Source organism: Peromyscus maniculatus, chromosome 3 (genome assembly GCF_049852395.1).
Source record: "Peromyscus maniculatus bairdii isolate BWxNUB_F1_BW_parent chromosome 3, HU_Pman_BW_mat_3.1, whole genome shotgun sequence".
Classification (NCBI taxonomy): domain Eukaryota; kingdom Metazoa; phylum Chordata; class Mammalia; order Rodentia; family Cricetidae; genus Peromyscus; species Peromyscus maniculatus.
The window spans coordinates 141,875,085-141,898,991 of NC_134854.1; the positions used below are offsets into that span (position 1 = coordinate 141,875,085).

Genomic DNA, 23,907 nt, shown 5'->3' on the forward strand with positions numbered 1-23,907 from the left:
GGAGTTGGACTTACAGGCAGCTGTGAGCTACCTGATATGGATGCTTCCAACAGACCTAAGTCTTCTCTCTCTCTCTCTCTCTCTCTCTCTCTCTCTCTCTCTCTCTCTCTCTCTCTCTCTCTCTCTCTTTCTCTTTGGTTTTTCGAGACAGGGTTGTTTTTTTGTGTGTATAGCTTTGGAGCCTGTCCTGGAACTCACTCTGTAGACCAGGCTGGCCTTGAACTCACAGATCCTCCTGCCTCTGCCTCCCGAGTGCTGGGATTAAAGGCGTGCGCCACCACCGCTGCCACCTGGCAACAGAAGTCTTCTAAGTCTTCTGCAACAGCCTCTGAGCTACAGACGCGCCCCCTTCCCCCGGCAATGTCTTTACTTTGGTTCAATGGTAAAATTGGTTGCTCTTCCATTTTCTGGTAAAACATTTTTGTAAAACCTTCATACAAAGAAACAAAACCACTTAGCTGGGGCGAACCTGCCAAAGTTAGCAGAAGACTCTATTGGTTTGTTTTTACTTTTACTGGAGAAAAATTAACTTACTGCGCTTCACAATGACCCACTTAGCATGGCATTCACGGCTCAGACCGCAGAAAGAAACCCGCGTGGTGAAATGCTGGCACCTGTCCTCATGGTCTCTGTTTAATGTAGGCGTGAGCTAACCGGCATTTCACCCTCGCCTAACGCTTCTACCCCGACTGTCAGTTTCAAGGACACAGATTATCCTTGGAGGTCAAACTGAATGACAAGGCACCGGAGCCAGCACGCTGTTCCTTCCACCTGGCGGGTGGATTTGTGCAAGCATCTGGGAGCCTTATGCATTCAGTACTTTGAGAACAGTCCCCATAATCACAGCCTACCAGAAACCAATTTGGGATGGACACAATGCAGACTGTATTCTACCCCTAGGGTTGAGAAAAATAAACTATGCAATTCAAGTTGGAAACAACTATCGCCATGTATAAAAGGATCCGTTCAGGTCTCTCTAAGCTATACGCAGGATGCTTTCCTACAGGAGTGGCTAACGGGCTTTCCCGTTTAACAGTCACAGGACCGGCTAATGATTAGGAAGGTTGTGGCATATTTAACTGACCACTATTCTCGACCAGGAACAAAGTGGGCAAGGTGGAAGGAGCGGAGTTCTGAGGTAGCATGGGGCAGCCTGTACTTTGCCCTTACCATCACCGCCAGAACCACCCAGACACTAAGATCCATGTTCCTGGCACAAAGGCTTACAGAATATTCACCGTGCCCTAGAACCGACATGGGCGCGCTCCCTCTTTAACCCCATTCCTCTTTCCCTTTGTAGCCAAACAACAAACTACTTATGACTGCTGCTGCATCCGGGGGAGATGGCAGTCACTCACCAAGAACACGGCGTACCTCAACTCAGCTCGCAGCTGTAGCAGCTGCAGAAGATACAGCTGTGCCTACCCCCTTGTCCTGCCTAAGAGTTGGGGAACCACACTCTCACTGCCACCTGAGAGGAACAGAGCACCAGGAACGAACGCTCCCGGGAACATCACCCAACCAACTCCAGCCCTGGTTCTCTTGGAGGTGTCCTACCCTGGACAGAAGGCTGGAGCTCCCCCAGCCCACAGCCATCACCTGCTACTGGCTCTCCCACCCTTCCCTGGCCGCCTTCCCTCCTGTCATCCCCCATTCCCACACCTCCCCATGCCTTGGTGTCAGAAGTCACCTACCTGCTGTGCCGTTCAGCAGGTCTGTGAAAAAACCTGTATTACTTCCTTTTCTGTTGCTGTGAGAAAGCACCAAGTCCAGAAGCAACTTATAGAAGAAAGTTTATTTTGGCTTATGTTCCAGAGGGTAAGAGTCTAGCCGGGCGGTGGTGGCGCACGCCTTTAATCCCAGCACTCGGGAGGCAGAGCCAGGCGGATCTCTGTGAGTTCGAGGCCAGCCTGGGCTACCAAGTGAGTCCCAGGAAAGGCGCAAAGCTACACAGAGAAACCCTGTCTCGAAAAAACCAAAAAAAAAAAAAGAGTCTATCACAGTGGGCAAGGCAGTAAGCAGCAGGCACAGAGGCAGGAGCAGGAAGCTGAGAGCTCACACCCTCAACTTCAAACATGAAGCAGAGAGAGCAAACTGGAAGTAGTATGAAGCTATAAGATCTCAATCCTGCCTCCAGTAATGCTCTTCCTCCAGCAAGGCCACACCCCCAAAGACTCCCCCAAATAGCACCACCCACTGGGGACCAAGGTTTCAAATATATGCACTTATGGGGGACATTTCTCATTCAAACCACCATGAACCCAAACTAAGACCAGTATTCTCTGGGCAGGGTGCCGTACTAGCTGCAGTAGTTTGAATGAGGATGGGCCCCCATAGGTTCATATATTTGAATACTCAACCCCTAGCTGATGGAACTGTTTGGGAAGAATTGGGAGGTGTGGCTTTGTTGGAGATGTGTCACCGGGGGCTGGTTGAAGTTTCAAAAGACTCTATGACTCCCAGTGCTTGCTTTCTCTTTCTCTGTCTCCTACTTGCAGATCGAGGTGTGAGTTCTCAGCTGTTCCTGCCACCATGCCATCATGGACTCTACCCCTCTGAAACAGTAAACCCAAATTATATACTTTTGTTTATAAGTTGCCTTGGTCATGGTGTCTTATGATAGTAATGGAGAAGTAACTAAGACATTGGTCAAACCTGGGAGGGGTTAACAAGAAAGGAAAAGAGCCTTAACTTCAACTAAGCGTGCGCACACACGCACACGCGCGCGCGTGTGCGCGCGCACACACACACACACACACACACACCAGCAAACACCAAACAGCAAGACTCTTAGAGTGAATCACAATCAACTGTCAGTTCTTGCCTTAAGAACCCTTCTTTGCATAAGCAATTCTGGAGTCTGAGGAAAGGAACCCCCACCCCACCCCCAGACAGAGTTTCTCTATACAATCCTGGCTGTCTTGGAACTCACTCTGTAGATCAGGCTGGCCTTGAACTCAGAGATCCTCCTGCCTCTGAGCCACCCAACCCATGACAATCTGTTTCTTGATTGGTGCCTTTAGACTACCAGCATTCAAAGTGATTACTGATGTAGTTTAAGTGCATAGAATACATTTTCCTTGCTATTGCCCGCCCCTTTCCTAGTTTTGAAGTGGTCTCCATAAAGTTTATTTACTTATAATCTAAGCCCCATTTTTTTTTTTAAATCTCAGTTCACTTTTAAATTCTATGTTGACTGACAGGTACGTACATGTAATTTCTGATGACACCGTCCCAATTCCTCCTTCCTACTCTTTGTACGATTGCTGTCGCTCCTTTAGCTTATCCACATGCATACACATATAATACAAAATATGCTGTTGCTATTATTATTTTTAATAAACTACCATCCTGTTAGATCAATTACAATAAAAAAGGTTTTATTTTACCTTTTTTTCTTTCTCTAATGCTCTGACCTATACTTTTCTTTTCGACTTACTTATTTTATTGTTATGTACATGATGCCTGGTGCACATAGAGGAAAGAAGAGTGTAGCTGGAAGATTTCCTGTGTCCCAGCCAGCCGGCGGTTGGAAAAAATCTCTCCCACTTGCGTCCCCCAAGTAAACACACAGAAGCTTATATTAATTAAAACTGTTTGGCCATTAGCTCAGGCTAATGACTGACTAGCTCTTATATTTAAACTCAGCCATTTCTGTTAATCTATATGTTGCCACGTGTTCCGTGGCTTTATCTGTATGCCATTACATGCTGCTCCTTGTGCGACTAGCTAGCATCTCTCCCCGCCTTCTTCATGTCTCTCTGCATTTCCCACCTGCCTCTAAGCTGCATTGCCATAGGCCAAACAGCTTTATTTATCAATCAATCAGAGCAACACATATTCACAGTATACAGAAAGACTTTCCTCCATCAGAAGAGGATGTCAGATCCCCTGGAACCAGAGCTAGGAATGGTTGTGAGACACCATATGGGTGTTGGGAACTCAACCAGTCCTGTGCAGGAACAACAACTAGTCTTAACTGCTGAGTTATCTCCCCAGCCCAGAGACTTTGGACTTTTAAAGAGATAGCATTTTTTAAAGACTGTGGGTCTTTTCAAAGCTGTACTTGGGGATAAACAAGAAAGGAAAGTTAATGGTTTATAGTGGTACATTTATGTGTCAAGTTGACATGAGTCAGTTATCCTGGTTAGTTTTTGTCAACTTGATACAAACTAAAGACACCTGAGGAGAGGGAACCTCAACTGAGGTATTTCTCCAACTAGACTGGGCCACAGGCATGTGTGTCAGACATTTTATTAGTTAATGATTGATACCTGAGGACCCAGCCCACCATGGGCAGAGCCATACCTGGGCAGATGGTCTTGGGTTGCATAGGAAAGCAAGCTGACAAGCCATAGGAAGAAAGCCAGTAAAATTTCCTCCATGGTCCCACGTCTGCTCATGACCGTGTCCCCACCCTGGCTGCCCTCAGTGATGGACTGTAACATGGAAGTGTAAGCCAAATAAACCTTTTCCTTCCCAAGTTGCTTTTGGTTGGTATTTTATTACAGCCACAAAGAAGCAATTAACACAGCTGTCAACCACCTGGGCAGGAGACCACTCCTCAGGAAGGCTGACTCACCTAAAGCCAAGCTGAAGAGATGGGAGGAATAATCACCCTCTTTTCTTTCCCTGAACCCTGTCTTCAGCTACTGTCACTTACGGAGATGCTATGCAGCTCTGCTAAGCCTACCCACTTAACTCAGAAAGTGTAACATTCCCTTTTCTATCTACAGGGTCTCACTATGTAACCCTGGCTGGTCAGAAACTCCTTTTGTAGACCAGACTGGCCTTAGACTCACAGAGCTGCCTGCTTCAGCCCTCTGAGCCCTGGGCTTGGGCCACCACACTCTTCCTCCTCCTCCTCTTTTTCTTCCTTCTTCCTTCTCCTCCTCTTCCCTTTTTTTTTTTTTTTTTTTTTTTTTTTTTTTTGGATACTAGCCAAAGTCTAAATTTGTGTTTTCTCTGAAGCTGCCCTACTTTAGAAATGTAGCTGGCTTGCTGCTATGTGCCTGCTTGCTGGCTGACTCAAAAGGCATGGCTACCTGCCTTCCTCTTCTCCATATCCCTCCTCCCTGCAGCTGCTGGGATGTACAGACTGCTCAACCTGTTGTTTTCTCCCCAACCCTAATAATAAAATTTTCCGCAAGCATCCTACTAACTCCTGCTTTAAATCACGTTACTAACAAGACTAAGAACCCAAAGGAGAAACCAATTTCCACAGTAGCACAGCTCCACATAGGTCACCCCTATGTTTCAGGTATTTTTTTTTTTTTTTTGAGACAAGTAGACCAGGCTGTCCTGGAAGGCATCACAGAGATCTACCTGCCTCTGCCTCCCAAGTGCCAGGATTAAAGGTGTGGTGCCATGACGCCTGGCCTCCTAGTAACACTTTTTTGGGGGTAGCACATTTGAGTGCTAAGATTGGAATTACAGCATCTACCCTGCTTAAACTTGAACTTGAACTTCCTGGGTCAATGGTTCTGTGCCTAACATTATCTTGCAGAAATTCTCAGTTATTGTTGTTTCAAATATTTCTTCTCCCTTTCACTTCCTTCTGGTGTCCCCGTTACACATGTCACTACATCTACTGTGCTTGTCTCAAAGTTCTTTATTAGTGGGGAATTTGAGACAGGGTCTGACTATATAGCCTTGCCTGGCCTGGAACTCGCTCTGTAGACCAGGCTGACCTCGAACTCACAGAGATCTGCCTGCCTCTGCCTCCCGAGTGCTGGGATTAAAGGTGTGCGCCACCACACCTAGTGGGCTCATAGTTCTTACTCTCATCTCTTTATCCCAAATCCTTTTTCCTCCTAGGTTTTCAGCTTTGGAGGTTTCTACTGGTGCACCCCGAACCCAGAGATGCTCCGTAGCTGCATCCGTCAAGGGCTCTCCTTGCTTCTGCTAAGTGATTTTGCTCTCTAGCGTTTCTTGTTTCTCTCTCACACATTGCTCATCTGTCCTTACAAGCTGCCCACTTTTCCATTAGAGCCCTAGCACATTAACCATAGTTTTCAATTCCTAGTCTGTTAGAGCCAACATCCCTGCTACACTGAGTCTGCCTTTGGTCTTTGTTCCGTCTCATTATTTGCATTTTAGTACGTTTTGCATTTTTTCTTCATAGCCAGACATGACTGATGTCTTAGTCCATTTCCTATTGCTAGAGCAGAATATCTGCAGCTGAGTAATTTATAAAGGAAATAAGTTTCTTCCGGTTCAAGTGTCTAGAGGCTGGAAAGTCAGCGATCGGGTAGCCGAATCTGGTGAGGTTTTTCTTGCTTCGTGGCGGAAAGCAGAACAAGAGAGCACACACAGAAGCCAGAACCAAGAGCGGGCAGGCGCCTCACTCTGGCATCCGGGCACTTGCAGACCTATCTTTTGTGTTGGTTTCAGCTAAGATGCTTGTAGATAACCAGCCAAAGCCACAAAGCCACTCTTTCTTTTAGGTGACTTAGAGTACATTTGGCTCCTTATAATGTTGGACTGAGCATGCCCACACTGCTTAAAACCACCGTATTTACTTCTTGAACTGTGGCCTTAAGTTGAGCATGCTCAGGCATATGCCTACCACTAATGTACTTTTCCACAAAGGTTCCCAAATAAAAATCCCCACACTTCCTCTCCTCGGAGAAGCACTACTTTTGAAAGGGTCCCAATGCTCTCTTCACTTGCTCTATGTAGTTAAGAAATCTTTCTCCACTCTCTTCTCCTGGATGAGCTTCTGGGCTTTGAACTTGCTAAGATGCATTTATGTAGGGACATATGAACTGCATGACCTGCTTTTTGGAGGCTAATCTCATTCTGCAAGAGCAAGAACACAAAGGGGACGGCATTATTACCCTGTGGCATCTGCTCCCAGGACCCACCTCCCACCACTGACCACACTGAGGAATTAAAATCCCAACATAAGAACTTGAGGAGGTGTGGTAGTATGAAATGTGAAATGTCCCCCTTAAGGCACGTGTATTTGAATATTTGGTCCTTAGTTGGTGACACTGTTTGCAGGGGTGGAGGGTCCGGGGTGGAGGGTTTTGGGGGGAGGGTCTGGGGGGAGGGGTAGGAATGAAACCTCTAGAAGATAGCCTTGCCAAAGAAGGAACATTAAGGGGGTGGGTTTTGAGAGTCCACAGTCTTTTTCCACTTCCAGTTGGTTCTCTCTGCTTCAACTTTGCCACTGAAGATGCTCAGCTTCCTGCCCCGTTCTCCCTGACCACGACAGACTCTCCCTCTGGGACCATAAGCCAAAATAAACTCTGTGTAAGCTGCTTTGGTCATGGTGTGTTATCAGAGCAGCCGACGATAACTAATACAGAACACATTCAAACACTGCTGCAAACAGGCCTGCGGTAATACGGTGATATGTGTAAGGCGGGGAGCCGGGGCTCGGTGGGAGGATGGGGAGGAACTGTCCATATTCCTAAGATGAGATCTCAGTGTTCTGGTAAGCCTAAGCCCTGGACTGTGAATGCTTTGCAGTACTTGTTGGGGGGATGGAGTTGTGACTTCCAAGCTCTTTAGATGCTGGATAACCAATGACACATTCTACCCTTTCATCTTAAATATGTGTGTGTGCATACACAAAGAATGGTGAGAAAGGAAGATACAATTACACTGTGAGAGCTGCACACAAGGAATTCACAGCTCCCCTAAGAAAACACATCTGGATGACCTGCCTCCTCATTCCCCTTGAAACATGGGAAGGACTCTGTATTTCCTACCCTGTTCCTCCCCTGGAACGATTTCTATCACTTGACAAATCATTACTGCTCGTTAATAATGTTTGCTGAGCTCCCAGATGTGAAGGGAATTCACTGTGCATTCCACAGATGGACTTCCTTCCCCAGGGGGGCTCTTCCCGTCGGAACAGGAACTGAGGAATCCATGCGGCCCTCTTACTCTGGTCTGCGGCTGGGTTTCTTATGGAGACTCTCTCTTTCTGGTCCAGAGGAGTCATTTTCTACTTTTACGAACTGGGTTGGATCATTTCACTTCCATGAGTCAGGGAATACTTTATGAAAGACGAAGAATTAAAGCGGCCTTGGGGCGGTGACGGAAGGCAGTGGAAAAGCAAGCACATGACAGTGGCCGGGCAGCCAGGCCAAGCCTCTCCAGGCTGGGAGAACATTTGAGGAAGCGATTTAGTCAGTCTGGTTTGGAAGGTGGGAGACCTTCTGTGGTGATCAGGGAACAGTTGCTGGGACATGTCAAGAAGAGGCCAGACTAGACGAAAAAGGAGGCCTATTTAAGCTCCGATTTTCTCTACCCGAGTCTTCTGCCAACCTTCCTCCAGCTCCTGAGAGAACTCTGACTGTGCATAGGTCAAGGGCACCACTGAGCATCCTCCCCTGTTGCCTCAGAGGCCCTTTTTGGCTGTACTCTTCTAACGGTCCCACCAGACCTGGAAACGGTTGCTATCACATCTCGTAGTCCTCAACTAACCCCCAAAACTGAAATCATCTTTTCCCACATAATCATGCTTTGACATAAAAGGAACAAAAACACTTAGGCAGCTGAATGTTGGGGAGAGGAAGGGATCTCTACTCTCTGTTAAGTAAGAACTGTCCCAAAGTTCACAAAAGCTATACTCTGCCAGGTATGGTGTTTTAGGTGACTGAGGCAAGAGGGTCACAGGTTCAAGGCCAGTATGGGGTACACAGAAGGAACATGTGTAGACAAAATCCCTATGCCTCGCTTCACCCCTCTGTCTTGACAAGCACACAAAACTGTCAGGGCCACAGAGCTGGGGACAAACCTTATGTTGGGGTAGGGGTTGAGACAGGGTTTCTCTGTGTAGCCCTGGCTGTCGTGGAACTCGCTCTGTAGGCCAGGCTGACCTTGAACTCACAGAGATCTACCTGCCTCTGCCTCCTGAGAGCTGGGATCAAAGGTGTGCACCACCACCATCCGGCTTTAAACCTAGTTTTTGATGTTTATTCCTTCATTCTCTCTACTATAACACCCTGTCCCCGAGGATGTCCTCCGAGTTCATGGAACTACAATGTGGCAACGGTAAGCCACAAAAATGACTGACTCAGTGCTTTCCCTAATGATGCCACCCACTTCCCGAGAAGGAGAGGGTCAGTTCTTTGTGCCACATTGGCTCCAATTGGGGCCTCTGAATTTCTCTTGGCAGAGTAATATAGGTCAGATTCCATTAAGCTCATATCACTGTCTTTTTTATAAAAATGCAAACGCAGCTATGATCTACAAACTGCAGTGAGACTTAATTAGCCAGAGTTTAACAGTGTACTAGATGAGAATTTAGATGGTGCTTGGGATTTTGTGGTGCAATTTGGTCTATATCGTACCTATTCGTCTCATGAATCAATAATTCAATGCCTGATGGCTTCCAAATTACTCACAGTAAATGTGGTTTTATATCATAAAGTCCGACACTATGATATCCCTGTCCCAGAACCACTGTGGAGCATCCCACTCCATCAAGGTACTGTTCAGGTAGTGAGTTCTGATGCAGTTTGTTAGGCTGCTGACCCCGAGGAGGAGAGGAGATCGGCACACAGCAGGTCTCAGAGCTCCTAAATTTACCCGTAGTCTCAGACTGCACTCCAGAAGGGGCTCTGTGCTCACCGTCTCCTAGGCGTGGTGATATTTGTATGACCAGAGTCCTTATTAGTAATTCTGTTTAAGGCCCTTTAAAACAAGGTGTATTGGCTAGGCATTTGTCACCCTGACACAGACTAGAGTCACTTGGGAAGAGGGACTCTTAATCAAGAAAATTCCTCCATGTTATTGGCTTGCAGGCAAGTCTGTCGGGCATTCTCTTGATTAATGATTGATATGTGGGGGCCCTGGGCCCATCCCACTATGGGTGATGCCAACACTGAGAAGGTAGTCCTGAATTTCTAGGAAAGCAGGCTGAGAGCAAGCCATAGGGAACAAGCCAGTAAGCAGCATCCCTCTCTGGCATCTGCATCAGCTCCTGCATCCACGTTCCTGGCCTGTGGAGTTCCTGTCTGTCTTCCCTCACCGATGGACTGTTTACCTGAAGTACAAGACAAACCTTTCCTCCCCAAGTTGCTTTTTGTCAGTGTTTTTATCGGAGCAATAGAAACCCTAAGACAGGAGAAAAGCCACGTGAGAGTTTAGAGCGAACGTATATACATCTCTGAAAGATTCCGGGGTAGAGTGGAGGCAGGCTGGGGTGAGCATTTCTCTGACAGGCTCACACGGTTGAGTTGAGATTGCTCAAGGAAGCAGCCGCAGTGACAAGGCCACCAGGAATGAGGAACACATCTACCTGGAATACAAACTCAGGACCAAGATCCAAGAAAAACATCAAACTGCAAAGAGCACTTCAGATGATAAAGGCGACACTGTCTCTGAGATGGGGCCACTTAGGTCTCTTCTCATGCCCCACAGCCGGGACCACAGCCACTTCTCAGGGCCTGGGTCCTTGGCACGCAATGCCTCTAGGGTGATGGGACCAAGTGCTGTGTGAGTCTTCTGAGCAGGAGACCAGGCATAAGGCCAAATCACACCTCCCCTTCCCCAGGACTCTCAACACCAACCCCAACTTGAAGTCTGGTGTTAGGACAATTCGTGTTAGGGGCCTCTGAAGCCTGCTTGCCCTCACCCACTCTGGCGCTTCTGCCCCACAAAGGGGAGGGGATTTAAGAGCATTGAAGAAACAAGAGAGGGAAGAGGAAACACTTGCAAAGCTTTGGCTGGGGGGCCGTTGCACACACGTCGGTGTGCCCGAGTGAGAATGCTGGGTGTTCCGCGGGGTAAAAACTTCAGCCGCACAGCTCTGCGTATCTTGTGACACAGCGGTGAGGCTGAGTCAGAACGGAGAAAGAACTAACAGAGGCTCCTAGACATCTCAGACTCTCCACGCCTTGGCAGCACACATGGCCTCTGAATGACCTAGTGCTTGTGGACGCTAACTGGACACTGAGCACACTCATGCTGCAGCTCCGTAGGAAGAGCGCTGGGCTGTCAACTCAAGCCACGCCAGCTGGGGGACTCAGGGACAGCACTTGGTTAGCGAGCAGAAGACTCTGAACTTGATCCCCAACACTCAAAGAAATGAACAGTTCCGTTGAAGATCTGCTGTATAGCACAGGGATGTCACCTCTGCACCTCTGTGTCCTTGTCTCCAGAAAGGGAACACGGAAGCCTACCTTCACAAGGTTGTGCTGAGATTATATGGAGGCAGGGGGTGCCCGGCAAGCACCCACGACAGTAGCTAGTGGATGCTTCACCCGAGCAGACATCACCAGTGAGGATCCTCACTCCCTACGGCACTGTGCTTGGTGCTGGAACTAAGGCAGGTTCAGTTCTGCCCACTCGGGAGTCACTAAGCTGTAGTCACTAAGCTGTAGTCACTAAGCGGTAGTCACTAAGCGGTAGTCACTAAGGGGAGCACCACTTGTCAAGTGTCAAACTGTGAGGCACTCAGTCCTGCTTAGATCCAAGATGCCTAAGTCTGACTGAGAACCACATACTACGCTCGTGATGGGAAAACCATTCGATGATGCTGTGGGATTAATGGTTCTCATATTTAGCTATGTATCAGAATTGTCTGGACAAGACTCTCTATGTATGGGACTCCAGGATCTGTGAGGAGTTTTCAAATGTTCACACGTTTTAAAATGCAGATGTCTTCAATGTAGTGCATCTGTGAAAATGACTTTTATCATTTGTTTATCCAAATGGAGTGCCTGACAGTGTCGATGTTTCCCCTAAGCCCTAAGAACAAAAAGGGAGTTGGGCGGTAGTGGCGCACGCCTTTAATCCTAGCACTCAGGAGGCAGAGGCAGGCGGATCTCTGTGAGTTCGAGGCCAGCCTAGGCTACCAAGTGAGTCCCAGGAAAGGTGCAAAGCTACACAGAGAAACCATGTCTCAAAAAATTAAAAAAAAAAAAAAAAAAAAAAAAAAGAACAAAAAGGGAAAAGACAGTGCTGGCCAAGATCCTTAACCGATGTGGTTACAACCCCACACCATGACAGGGCCAGTGCTAAGAGAAATGCTAAAGGACCAGTGAGCGGAAAGAGACTGGAGAAGATGCTGAAGGCCAGGGAGACAGAGCTGTCATGAGAGCATTGCATCTTCCAAGAAGGATGTGCAGACACTGTAGCTTCCAGTTCTTCTGAATGCAAATCTCACTTGGGAACTGTGCCTTGCAGAGATCACCAGATTATAACACCGTTATTCGGTGGGGCCTGACTTAGAATGACCAGTATTTTTAAAACACAGTCAATTGAGGAGTTGGAGAGATGACTCAGCAGTTAAGAGCACCCTGTTCTTCCAGAGGACCTGTGTTTGGCTCTTAGCACCCATGTGGTAGCTTACAAGCCCCCGTAACTCCAATTCCAGGGGACCCTACGCTCTCTTCTGGCCTCTGACCTCTGAATGAAGAAGACACAGATGGGCACACGGAAACATGATGGTAGAGACACTGGAGGAACGCCATATGAAGGTGGTGGGATGGAACAAATTATTATAGGCCACCGTGCCCATGATGGCCAGGCAGCCTCAGAGGAAAGGGGCCCTGGGTAGGTGGGTGGGTGGCCCTCATGGCCCTTGGCAGGAACAGCGCCACTACCACATTGCTCTTGGATCTCTAGCTTCCAGTACTGACAATGAGGCAACACACTCAGACCTGGAGCCACCAGTGTGTGGTACTTTGGTGTGTAGTGTAAAAGTGAAGACACCGGAGCTCATACTCATCCTACTGGATTAGGGGACTTAACTAAGCACCAAGAGTGGTGCTCACAGCAAGTGCTCAGTCAGTGTTCACTGAGACGTGAACAAGGGGACGCTGGGGGAAAGGAGGAGGAAAGATGGAATTCCCACGTTCCAAACGTTTTTAAACACGAGATGTATTTTATTTTTAATTATGTGTATTGGTGTGCATTCATGTGCAGGTATGTGCATGTAAGTGCAGGTGTCCCCAGAGACATGGATCCCTGGGAGCTGGAGCTAGGGGCTGCTGTGAGTCTCCCGACATGGGTGCTGGTGACTGAGTCCTCCAGAAGATCAGCAGGCATTCTTAACCACTGAGCCATCTATCCAGCCCCCTCCTTGTCCTAAAGTTTGAACATGTTAACACACCGTTCCTTATCAAATTTCCCATTTTTCTCATCTCTTTGATCCATTTTTTGTCCTCTCACTATAGAACCGATGAGAGCAGTGAGTACCCACGTGACACAGACTGAATGCTATCCTGTCTTGGAATTTCTTTGCCAAACAAATTAGCTCATTCCTTTAAATTCAACATCACTCAAGTTCTCAGGACACAGGCAGAATGGAGCCAGAAACTTTGCCAGAATACCACAGGAATAGTCCCTAGACAGTTCCTGATACCCCTGTTCCCCTCTGAAGCCTCATGAACTAGGCCTCCACTACTGGTGTTTTTCTCAGCATTCTTGCCTTCTAATCACCCACCAAAATGGTCCATTTATTTCTGTTTGAAGTATGGTGGGGGTTTTGTGGCCCACAATTGCAAACCTTCCCATAATTTCTTCTGCAAACTAGCTCCAAAGGCCTGAGAACAACATGGTCAGGTTTATCACAGCAACAACCCCACTCCTGGTACCAATTTTCTAGATTAGTTTCAATCCTTGTTGCCAGATAAATATCTGATAAGAAGAGACTTAAGGGAAGATGGATTACTTTTGCTTAAAGTTTAAAGGGATATGGTCCATCATGGGGAGGGAATCATAGCAGCAGAGCCTTGAGGTAGCTCACATTTTGCATTTAAGTCAGAAAAGAAATGCTGATGAATGCTATTGCTCAGCCGGCTTTTTACTTATTCTTTAGTCCAGCACTTAGGATGGGTCTTCCTACCTAATTAACCTAGTCTAGAAAATAAATCTCTCACAGCCATGATCAGAAATTTGTCTCTAGGGTGATTCTATGTTCAGTCAAGTTGACAATCAATATAAACTACCACAGTGAAGAATACCGTGCCCTGCCGTGTGGTGGTAGAGGCAGAGGCAGGCGAGTTTCTGTGAGTTTAAGGCCAGCCTGGTCTACAAAATGAGCTCCAAGACAGCCAGAGCTACTCAGCGAAACCCTGTCTTAAAAAAACAAAACCAAATAAACAAACAGAAAATACCATGCTCTAACTAAGAGGCTTGGAAAGGCAGATTTTAGCATTCAGTTTTATGCAGAAAATCAGTTGCACAGATTAGGATTCTGATTCTGGAGATGTAGTCAAGTCATTCATTACATCCAGCTTTGAGCTAGAAACACAGTCACCCAGGCTCTTACAGTAGGGTAAGGAGACAGACACAAGTAGGTAGCTTAGAAATATATTATGAGGCTGGGAATGCATCCCAGGGGTAGAACACTTGTCTAGCAGGCAAAAGGCCCTGAAATTGATCCCCAGCACTGGAAATTTTTTTCCTTTTATTTTATTTTACAATACCATTCAGTTCTACATAACAACCACAGATTCCCTTGTTCTCCCCCTTCCTGCCCCCCTCCCCTTCCCCCCAGCCCACCCCCCATTCCCATCTCCTCCAGGGCAAAGCCTCCCCCGAGGACTGAGATCAACCTGGTAGACTCAGTCCAGGCAGGTCTAGTCCCCTCCTCCCAGATTGAGCCAAGTGTCCCTGCATAAGCCCCAGGTTTCAAACAGCTAACTCATGCAATGAGCACAGGACCTGGTACCACTGCCTAGATGCCTCCCAAACAGATCAAGCTAATCAACTGTCTCACCTATTCAGAGGGTCTGATCCAGTTGGGGGCCCCTCAGCCTTTGGTTCATAGTTCATGTGTTTCCATTCTTTTGGCTATTTGTCCCTGTGCTTTATCCAACCTTGGTTTCAACAATTCTCGCTCATATAAACCCTCCTCTTTCTCGCTAATTAGACTGGAAATGTTTATATATATGATCCTATTATGAATATATATATGATCCTAATTAGAGAAAAAAATTTAAAATCCAACAGTATACAAGTTACTTAAAAAAGTGCAATCCATCCCTTCCCAATATGTCCAGAAAGTGAAGCACAGAGCTGAAAAATATTCTAGATTTTTGGATTATGGGAGGTATGGGGAACTGAACTTGGACTTTCATCCATGCCAGGCAAAGGCTGCATTTCCAGCCTTGTTTTATCTTATTGTTGACCCTGAAGATTGCTGCCAGGCATGGTGGTGCACACTAGTAATCTCAGCACTGGGGAGGCTGAGGCAGGAGAAATGTTGGGAATTCAAGACCACCCTGGCTACAATGTGAATTCAAGGTCACCAAGGATTACATAATAAAAAACCTCTCTAAAACAAATAAAATCGACCTTTCATGTTGTTTGCTATGCTAGATTTTGAAGTTGGGAACTATTATTCAATGGGAAATCTACCCCACCTCTGCTCACAACTGTATTTTAGAAGCAGATGACAGGGAGACTTTATGGGTTTGCAGCTAAAGAGCACTATTCCAGGATACACCTGACTCACGTTCCACTCAAATCTGATGGTTCTGGGTTTGAGCTCTTTGAATTGGTGCTGGAGCAAATGAAGACTTCTGGGGTCTCTGGGGTGAAATAATTTTATCCTGCACAAAGAAGGATATGAATTCCAGGGGTGCCTGTGGTAGGACTATTGTCTGAGTGTGTATGTGTCCCTCCAAAACTCACAGATTGGAACTTAAGCCCACAAAGCAATAGTCTTAGAAGGCAGAACCTTTGGAGAAGGACTGAGCCACAATGGCTCTGCCCTCTTGAATGAAATTCATCCCCTTACAAAAGAGGGTAAAGGTTGAGTTTGTATCCTGCCATGGAAGTCACTGATCCTTTCTAGAAGTTTTCTGGTAGAATTTTGGTAGTCTGTTATGTATAATATCATATCATCTACAAAAAGGCAAAATCTGGCTTCTCCCATTTGTATCTTTTTAATTTCATTTTCTTTTCTTATTGCTTTGAGCACCATTTGAGAAGGAGTGGGAAATCACAGACAGCCCGGTCTTATTCCTGATTTTAATGGAATTGGTTCTAGTTTTTCTTCATTTTTCCCCCAACTGGGTCTTGTTATGTAGCTCAGGCTGGCCCTGAATTCTTCATCGTCCTGGCTCAGTCTCCCAAGTGCTAGAATTGTAGGCATGTAATTCCTCCCCTGGCTTTGAACCCTTGTTTGATGGTTAAGTTGTAGGCAATAGGATTTTACCCTGCAATGTGAATCAGTGGAGCAGACAGAATCCTCCAGGGGTTTGGGAAATGATTCTCATCACCAGAAGCCTCCTCCTGCTGCCAAGTGCATGAATCACCTACCACAGTCCTCCAGGAACAAGACACACTCAGACTGCAACTAGGGAAACTACCAAACACACACACACACACACACACACACACACACACACACACACACACACACCTTGCTATCTAGTTGAGGATGACTTTGTACTCCTGATCCCTCTCCCCCTACCCACCTCTCAAGTGTTGGTGCAAGGATTCTAAGTGCGACCCACCACTCTCAGCTTAATATTTTCCCAGTGTTGGGGATGAAACCTAGGGTCTCACACATACTTGTTAAGTGTCCCACCACTGAACTACAGCCCTATAATTTAATATAAATGCCATGTTATTATTGGTATCAATTATTCCTGTTTGCCCTAATAGGTAGCATACTAAACTTCCCTTTTATATACAGAAAAGGTGTGGACAGACTCAGTGCCCAATTCTTTGCCATATAATATGTCCACATCAAATTCAAAGAATTCAAAGAGGTAAGGTAATAAGTTGCTATTTCACACATTCTACATCTTTAAGGTTTTTAATTAAAATTGCAATTTCTTAGCATTTGCCTCTTTACAGGTACTATTTGGGTTTCACTTTATGCATTCCTTTACAGAAATTTTATGAATCATCGATGAGAAGAAGCAGCACTAAAAACTCCATTAGGAGTTTCCATAGGAGAGCCATTCTGGTGGAGCATTTCCTGCAGGAAAATGTTCTATATTCATTTCACAACATTCAGGTTGATGTGTGAAATTCTCTTCTTTCTAGGTAACAGATGGCGAAGTGGAACTTAGCGGGGTCGGGGGCATGGCCAGCCTCTCAGTCAGTCAGGAGAGAGAACAGAGTTAGAATCCACTTTACAACACCCTAGAGCCTCTCAGCCACAAGCCTCCAAGCCAGTGTCAGGAGATCAGAGCCACGGTCCATCGTATCCAGAGTCCTTGGGCTGCAGTGGGGTGGTTGGGATTGAATGAATGTATTCTTCAGGCAGTGGCTCTGGGCATGGACTTACTTAGGTGTGTGAGAGCTGGCCAACGTCTGGCTAGGCATGGAACAGGCCTCTGAGTGAAGGCCTAGTCCCAGCACCCCGGGGCAGCCGCAAGCCAGGTGGGCACCATGCCTCTGGGCCTGCCAGGGCCTCCCTCCACACCCTGAGCACCTTCCTGCCAGTGGTTTCCCGGTAGGTGGCCCTCCCCTTTGATCCTCTGCTCAGTCTCTTTCCCCTCTGCACCCCTCCACCGCAATGAGGTTCCCGCATCTTTTCCCTGTTGGGCTTCTGTCCTCCTCACTTTCCTCCCCGCTGGCAGTTTCCCCTCCTACAGTCAATCTGGTGGTTTCTTCAGAGTCCTTCCTCAAAGGCCATCTGTCCTGAATCTGTGGGTTCCCTACATGGCAGTGTTACTACTACAACCCTGCCTGGCAGCTTCATCGGGGAGGATGTGCTCATCCGACACAGATTCACCCAGACCTGCCCTGGGCATAGTAATAAACAGAGGGGTTCTTTTGAATAGCTTGAGCATGTTTACACCAGAATGTGCAATGTTTTCTATAAGAAGTTCCATGTGCAAGCATCTTTGGGAGCTCGGAGGAGACTGCCACATGCCCATGGAGGGCAGGGGGCAGGATCACAAGAACCCTACAGTGGTGTCACAAGATTGCAGGTGCAGAAGGGTATGGCACACAGCAGCAGGCCACGGGCAGAAGCCCACGAGCATGCTAATTCAGGCGTCCTGTTCAGGAGGGCAGCACATGGATCTTTGAGGCTGTGATGCCTGATCTATGTAAGAGGTGTGGGCAGAAGAACAGAATCTGGAAGGGTATGGAACATCCTCTCTCGGGGATGGGCAGGTATTGCACTGTCTGGTCCGTGGTAACGGGCTGACTCTGCATTGTGTATCCAATTCTCAGTTTTCAGCTGGGAAAGTGCAGAATGCTTTTCCCTAGGAAGTAGTCCACAGCAGAGCCAAAGGCTTCCAAATGTGACTGCCATAGCAACAGCCACTCAAGGTGGCATCAGAGCCTCAGCTCTTGAGAGTTTGGCCCCCTCTGACCTGGCAGTGGATCACCTCAGCCACTTCCTTTGAGGAAAAAATTCCACAGTATAAACAAGTATGGTGGGGGGGGGAATTCACATTGTGTAGGATCACAGTAGTGTCTGTGGTAAGAAAAGAAAAATGAATCTTTAATTTTGGTGAAATCATCATTTCTCAAACATTCCCATCATTTTGGGGGTGAGGGGTATCACTAAATACCTAGCAGCCTCAAGGGAGGAGTTCACATTGAACTGGGCTGGATTACGTGATCCCAGCCTGACTTTCAGCTCTAAAACCTGCTGCTTTGTGGACAGAGATCGATCAGTCAGTGGCTGGGACTAATAATAAAAGTGTAACTGGGCTCTGGGTGTGCTGACATTTATCCTAACAAGATCATGAGCTGGTGACGGTGTGCAGCTTCGGGGAAGAGTGTGATGGTAAGGACCGAGGGTCAGTGGGAAGCACAGAGGTCACTCACATCGGGAGAGAAACAGTACAGAAAACATACAGGCAGACAGACAGCCCAGACAGCCTTGGTCAGGCGGCACAGAAGCTCGTGGTGGATGCAAAGCATGAGGACGTCCTGGACACTCCTGGGTACCAAGAACAGCTCAGATGGAGATCGGGAGGCCAGAAGAAGAGCCTCCATCTCTTGGTGTGAGAAGTCTGCTTCCTCAGGACCCCAGGGGCCAGGAGAAGGAACTGTGGCGAGTGGGCTAGGTGAAAGGTGGGGGGTCCAGCATGAAAGCATGGCAGGTGGTAGCTGTGCCCCCCGGAGTATTGTTCAGCCTGCAGAAGGCTGAAACCCTTAGCTTTACATGGGCGGGACCAGAGGATGTTATGTTAGGTGAACTAATTAAACACGAAAGACAAATATCTCATGTCCCCGTGCATATGAGGAAGCTGAATACAGCCCAGTGATTACTCAAGGGCTGGGAAGTATGGTAAGGTAAGGATGATAGAAAAGGATCCCCGATGCCTCAGAGAACCCCAGTAATGTGCATAGCATGTGTATGTTAATCAAACATAAAAGTATTGTTTTAAAAAAGCACAACATGACCTCGGGACAGCAAAACGGAGATCTAGACAGCTGGGGTGGGGCAAAGGAAGAGGAAATGCCGAAGCACCCTGACAGAAGAAGATCCAGGAGCCAGTCACCTGTAATCACCCACTTAGCATGAGTGACTACAGGTTTAGGGGCACCACCTGTCTCCCCTCCAGTCACACCCCTATCACGTGTCTATGCTCTGTCACACCCCACCTCCCAGTGTCCTTTGGCCTCTGCTTCCCCTCAAGTTTCTACCCAATTTCTATCCTTCACTGCCAAACTTCTTTGAAGACATTCAGTGCCCTGTTTACCACTTCCGGGATAGACACGCCACAGCCAGTTCAGCATGGCCCCAGGCAGTTCTCTCCATCTTCCCTTGAGTCCAGGAGCTGCTAGTCCAGTCACACAGGTAACCAGGTTTGAGTCCACCAGACCTAGAGCCACAGCTACCTTTCATGCTCAGACAGCATGCCTTATGCCTGCCCGGAAACGGTTTGTTCTGTGACTCTGGGCTCTTACTCCCTGGGTGGGTGAATCCTTGAATTCTTGCCCCAGAACTTCCCACCTGAATGTAGAACAGGCCAGGAACCGGTCAGAAGTCATCAGTGTGAGAACCTTGACTCATTCCCACAATCCTTGATGAAGCCTCAGTCCTCAGAAGGCTCTGTCAGGCAGACACATGCTTTACCACAGAATGCAAATTTCAGTGTTGCCAGACAAATCACTCACCACAGAACTGTGACTGTCCCCAGTGACAGAACTGGGTCACAGGTATTTACAGACTCACTTCAGTAAAGTAACACACACTGCGGGCACTATCCAGGCTGACTTCAATGGCTGCATCTTCCAAGACGCCACGATTCGGGGTTTACTGGTTCATAGAAGGCAAGGCAACAGAACAATATAAAACGTACACCAACGAACCAAAGGTTCACAATCAGAACAACCAAAATTCCCTATTGTTCTGAAAAGCAGCAACTGACAGCTTCATGGAACCAAGAAAGGACCATTTCCGCAGGCAGATGGAGCTGGGTCTCTGCAGTCAAGAGCAATGGGGACCCCTGGAAAGTGAAGCGGACCACAGCCACTGAGATTACATGACTAACCTACTTTTCAAAGGATAATCTTTAAAATTCTATTTGTTTATTTATCTATCTACTTATTTATATGTGTATGAGTGTTTAGCCTTATCATGTGTACCCCATGTCTGTCTATCTATCTATCTATCTATCTATCTATCTATCTATCTATCTATCTATCTATCTATCTATCTACTTATTTATATGTGTATGAGTGTTTAGCCTTATCATGTGTACCCCGTGTGTGCCTGGTGCTGTGGTCAGAAAGGGGAATTAGGATCCCTTTGGAACTGGAATTACCGATGGTTGTGAGCCAATACGTGGGTGCTGGGAACCGAACCTGGGTCTTTCTGTAAGAGCAGCAAGTGCTTTTAACCACAGAGCCACGTTTCCAGTCCCCATCAAAGGACTATCGTAAAGGTACAGTCTGGTAGGTAACGGACACTTCTTGACTTCCTTTGCAGTACAGAAAATAAAAGTATAACACAGCCTGTAGCCCCTAGCTACTAGGACGACTGAGGCAGATGGGTCACTTGAGCTCGTGAGTTGGAGACTAGCCTGGAGAGCCAAGCAAACAAACAACGCCAGAGCACAGCGTGACGCCAAAGGCATCTTCAGGGTGATGAACTCGCAGTTCCTGTTGTCTTTACTAGCTCAGTATTTCTTTTTCACACGGAGTCTCTAGGCTGAAAGAAGTAACTAGAAACACCGTTTATTTAGTAGCTAAGTCCAAACGGAAAGTGTCGATGAACATGGGGTGCAGGTGGATGGTGGGGCACTTGCCTGTGAAGCCCTGAAAAAGATGTACTCATGCCCTTATAGCTTTGTTACCATTTGCAAAGATCACATACCTGCGTTGAAAGAAAACTATTCCGTTCTTGAATAGCCCCCCAAAACTCTCAGAACTGACTTCTCAAACCTTCCTGTAGAGACAGATGCTGAGGCCCAGCGTTGAGTGACTCCCCAAGGCTTTGGCCTGGAATTGGTTCCACCTTGTCTCCATCAGAGCTCTCTCTGCAATTTAAAAATGCTTCGTGTATAAATGTAAACTCTTAGAGGGCAAAAAAAGGCCTTGGTGGTGTCAGAGCATCCTGCCACACCCATGCGGAATCGTACACTGAACAGCCTGTGTCCAAGGTACCCCGGTGTTACAGCATCTTGGCGCATGTGTGCGTGTGTGTGTGTGTGTGTGTGTGTGTGTGTGTGTGTGTGTGTGCAAGCCTGCCCCCACTGAACAGGATTGAGGGAACAGTACAAAGGGAAACGGATAAGGGATGGTTGATGGTGGCAGGCTGGCCAGAGGTAGCCAACGATAGCCAACTCCCATACATACGAGCAGCTCCTGGCCATCTAGCCTTCGCAAGTTCTGATGTGCAGTGTACAGGGGGTCGGCGGGTGCTCTACCAAGGGTGCTGGTTCCCAGCCACCTGAGCAAGATGCCTTCACCACCAGGCTAGGGCCAGGGGCTGCCGGGGGGCTAACCACAGTGTGCTGCAGCAGCAGCTACACCACAGGGCAAGAGTGGCTGACGACGAGGCCTGCTGCCTGACACCTGATGGGGATTTGGTGTCAGGGAGGACAGTGGGCAGAGGAGTCACTGACTAGAAACAAGGCAGCAGGATGGAGCATCACTGCAGGAGCGCCTCGGCAGAGCTCAAGACGGCAGCACACACGCCGCGTCCTGGCGTGGCTCCATGGCATCTCGGGGCACAGATTTCATTCCCGTTCTAAGAGCCAGACCCAGGGAAAGTCCCCACTTCTGCATGTAGTGCATGGTGTGGGTGTGAGCCACACTGCCCAGTTATCTGTCCTAAAAAGGCCTTTTATTTCTCCTCCCAGGAAAGCCTCGAGTATGCCGGAGCCAATGCAGCTCCCACAGGAATGTATTAAACGACCTCACCTTGTGTGCCCTCCCAAGGCCCAGACCTCAGGCTACTCCGACATGCTGAGCACTGGGTGGCTGACAGAAAACGCATCCCCAGGGCTGTGGACAGGAAGACGGTAAAGAGGAAGTGGGTCTGCCATGTTGCAACAAGGCTGAGCTCTCAAGCCTGACATGTAACGAAGTACTCACAGACCTCAGACAGCTGGGGGCCCTCGGAGTTTTCCGTGAGCCCGAGCTGTACAGAAACAACCCAGGGCTCGGGAGCCAAACAGTGGGATAGCCAAAGATGGAAGGAGAAGTCTCTCCCTCCCTCTAGCACTGCCGCCTGTTGTTGCCCTGTGCACACAAGATCAGCAGCTCTGGCCTGCCAGACTTCTCACCTCCTGACGTGCAATGCCATGGTCAACTCCAGAGGCCAGCTGGGCATGCAGAATCGACTGCAGTGCCGAGATGCCCTCTGACCCAGTACTTCATTTGATCCTCACACTGCTCAATGAGATGGTCACGCACACGACACCCAAACGAACGGTCACTCCTGAGACGTCTACGACAGCCTGAGGCCACACAGCTAGGTCCTAAGTCCTGACACCCTCACACTGGGGCTTGTCCACCTCAATATCCTCACTATTGGACAGACAAATGTGACATACACACACACACACACACACACACACGTTACGCACTATCAGTTGTCGGCTGTTCCAGGACAATGCGTTCCCACAGAGTTGCAACCTGGCACAGATGTGACTCACCTCGCAGTGACGAGCCTGTTACTAGAACGGGATACCAGAAATGATCTTCAGAATGCTTGACATGATTCTAACATTCCACAGAAGTTTGAGTGATCTCAGACAGGCTCCCATTATCTGAGGGGGCACCATGAAATTCAAAACTAAACTTTCAATTCACATTTCTTCAGAAGAGTCATACCTAGGACTTGGGATACAGCTCTGCTGCAGAACGTTCTAACATGCACGAGGCCGAGCTCTGCTTCAGCAGCAAAAACCACCACCACCAACCAACACGTGCCATGCTAGTCTGCACTGTTTTGAGTTAAGGAGAAGAGTCGTCACTGTAGAAAATGACGTTGGTTTCGATTGCAAAGAGCTTAGTTGTGTATCTGAAGGGCTTTCCGCTCCTCTTTAGCCTTCTAAACCCGCAGCAAGGCACTAACTGTGGTGTAGAACACCCGAGACCCGGCCCTAGGCAGGAGCCTCGCTCAAGCAAGCACTCCAGTAGCCCAATATATCTGTCCCAAAGGAAAGTCCCCAGGCTCTGACAGACTAGAAACCTCAAGGATACCAATTAATGACCACACACACACACACACACACACACACACACACACACACACACACACAGTATCTTGAATATTAGAAGATTTCCATTTTGCTAATTCATCATGCTGGATCTGATTTTCCAAGCACATGCAGGCTGTTTCCTGTCAGTAACAGAGGAGAAAGCTACACCAGGGGTCTGTACTATTCAAACTTGTCTTCAGTTGAACAATGAACCCCAAACCAGTAACTTGAGAAGCTTGAAAAGGGTACCTGCAAATCATATACGTGATATCTCCATGGTAAGACTAAACAACATGGGTGATCTGAACAGGCATTTCTCCAAAGATATGTAAAAGGCCTTTAGCCCTGAAGAGACTCAACA

General features: G+C 47.7%; 2 protein-coding genes across 3 annotated transcripts in view; one reads left to right on the plus strand and one right to left on the minus strand.

Annotated features, from left to right (window-relative positions):
• Fbxl14 (F-box and leucine rich repeat protein 14) overlaps window positions 1–4,864 on the plus strand; it is a 29,998-nt gene extending 25,134 nt beyond the window's left edge. Inside the window, exons 2-3 of one of the 2 annotated variants that reach the window (XR_013050117.1) lie at window positions 1,301–1,818; window positions 2,499–4,861. Coding sequence is in view for 1 of the 2 variants with exons in the window: in XM_042273976.2 (XP_042129910.2) it covers window positions 1,301–1,756 (456 nt within the window). In the remaining variant the exon portion in view is untranslated. Of the gene's footprint in view, window positions 1–1,300 lie in introns of both variants that reach the window. The other variant, XM_042273976.2, reaches the window with a different exon arrangement.
• Window positions 1–23,907, minus strand: part of Wnt5b (Wnt family member 5B) — a 109,503-nt gene that overhangs the window by 70,599 nt on the left and 14,997 nt on the right. The window lies entirely within an intron of this gene.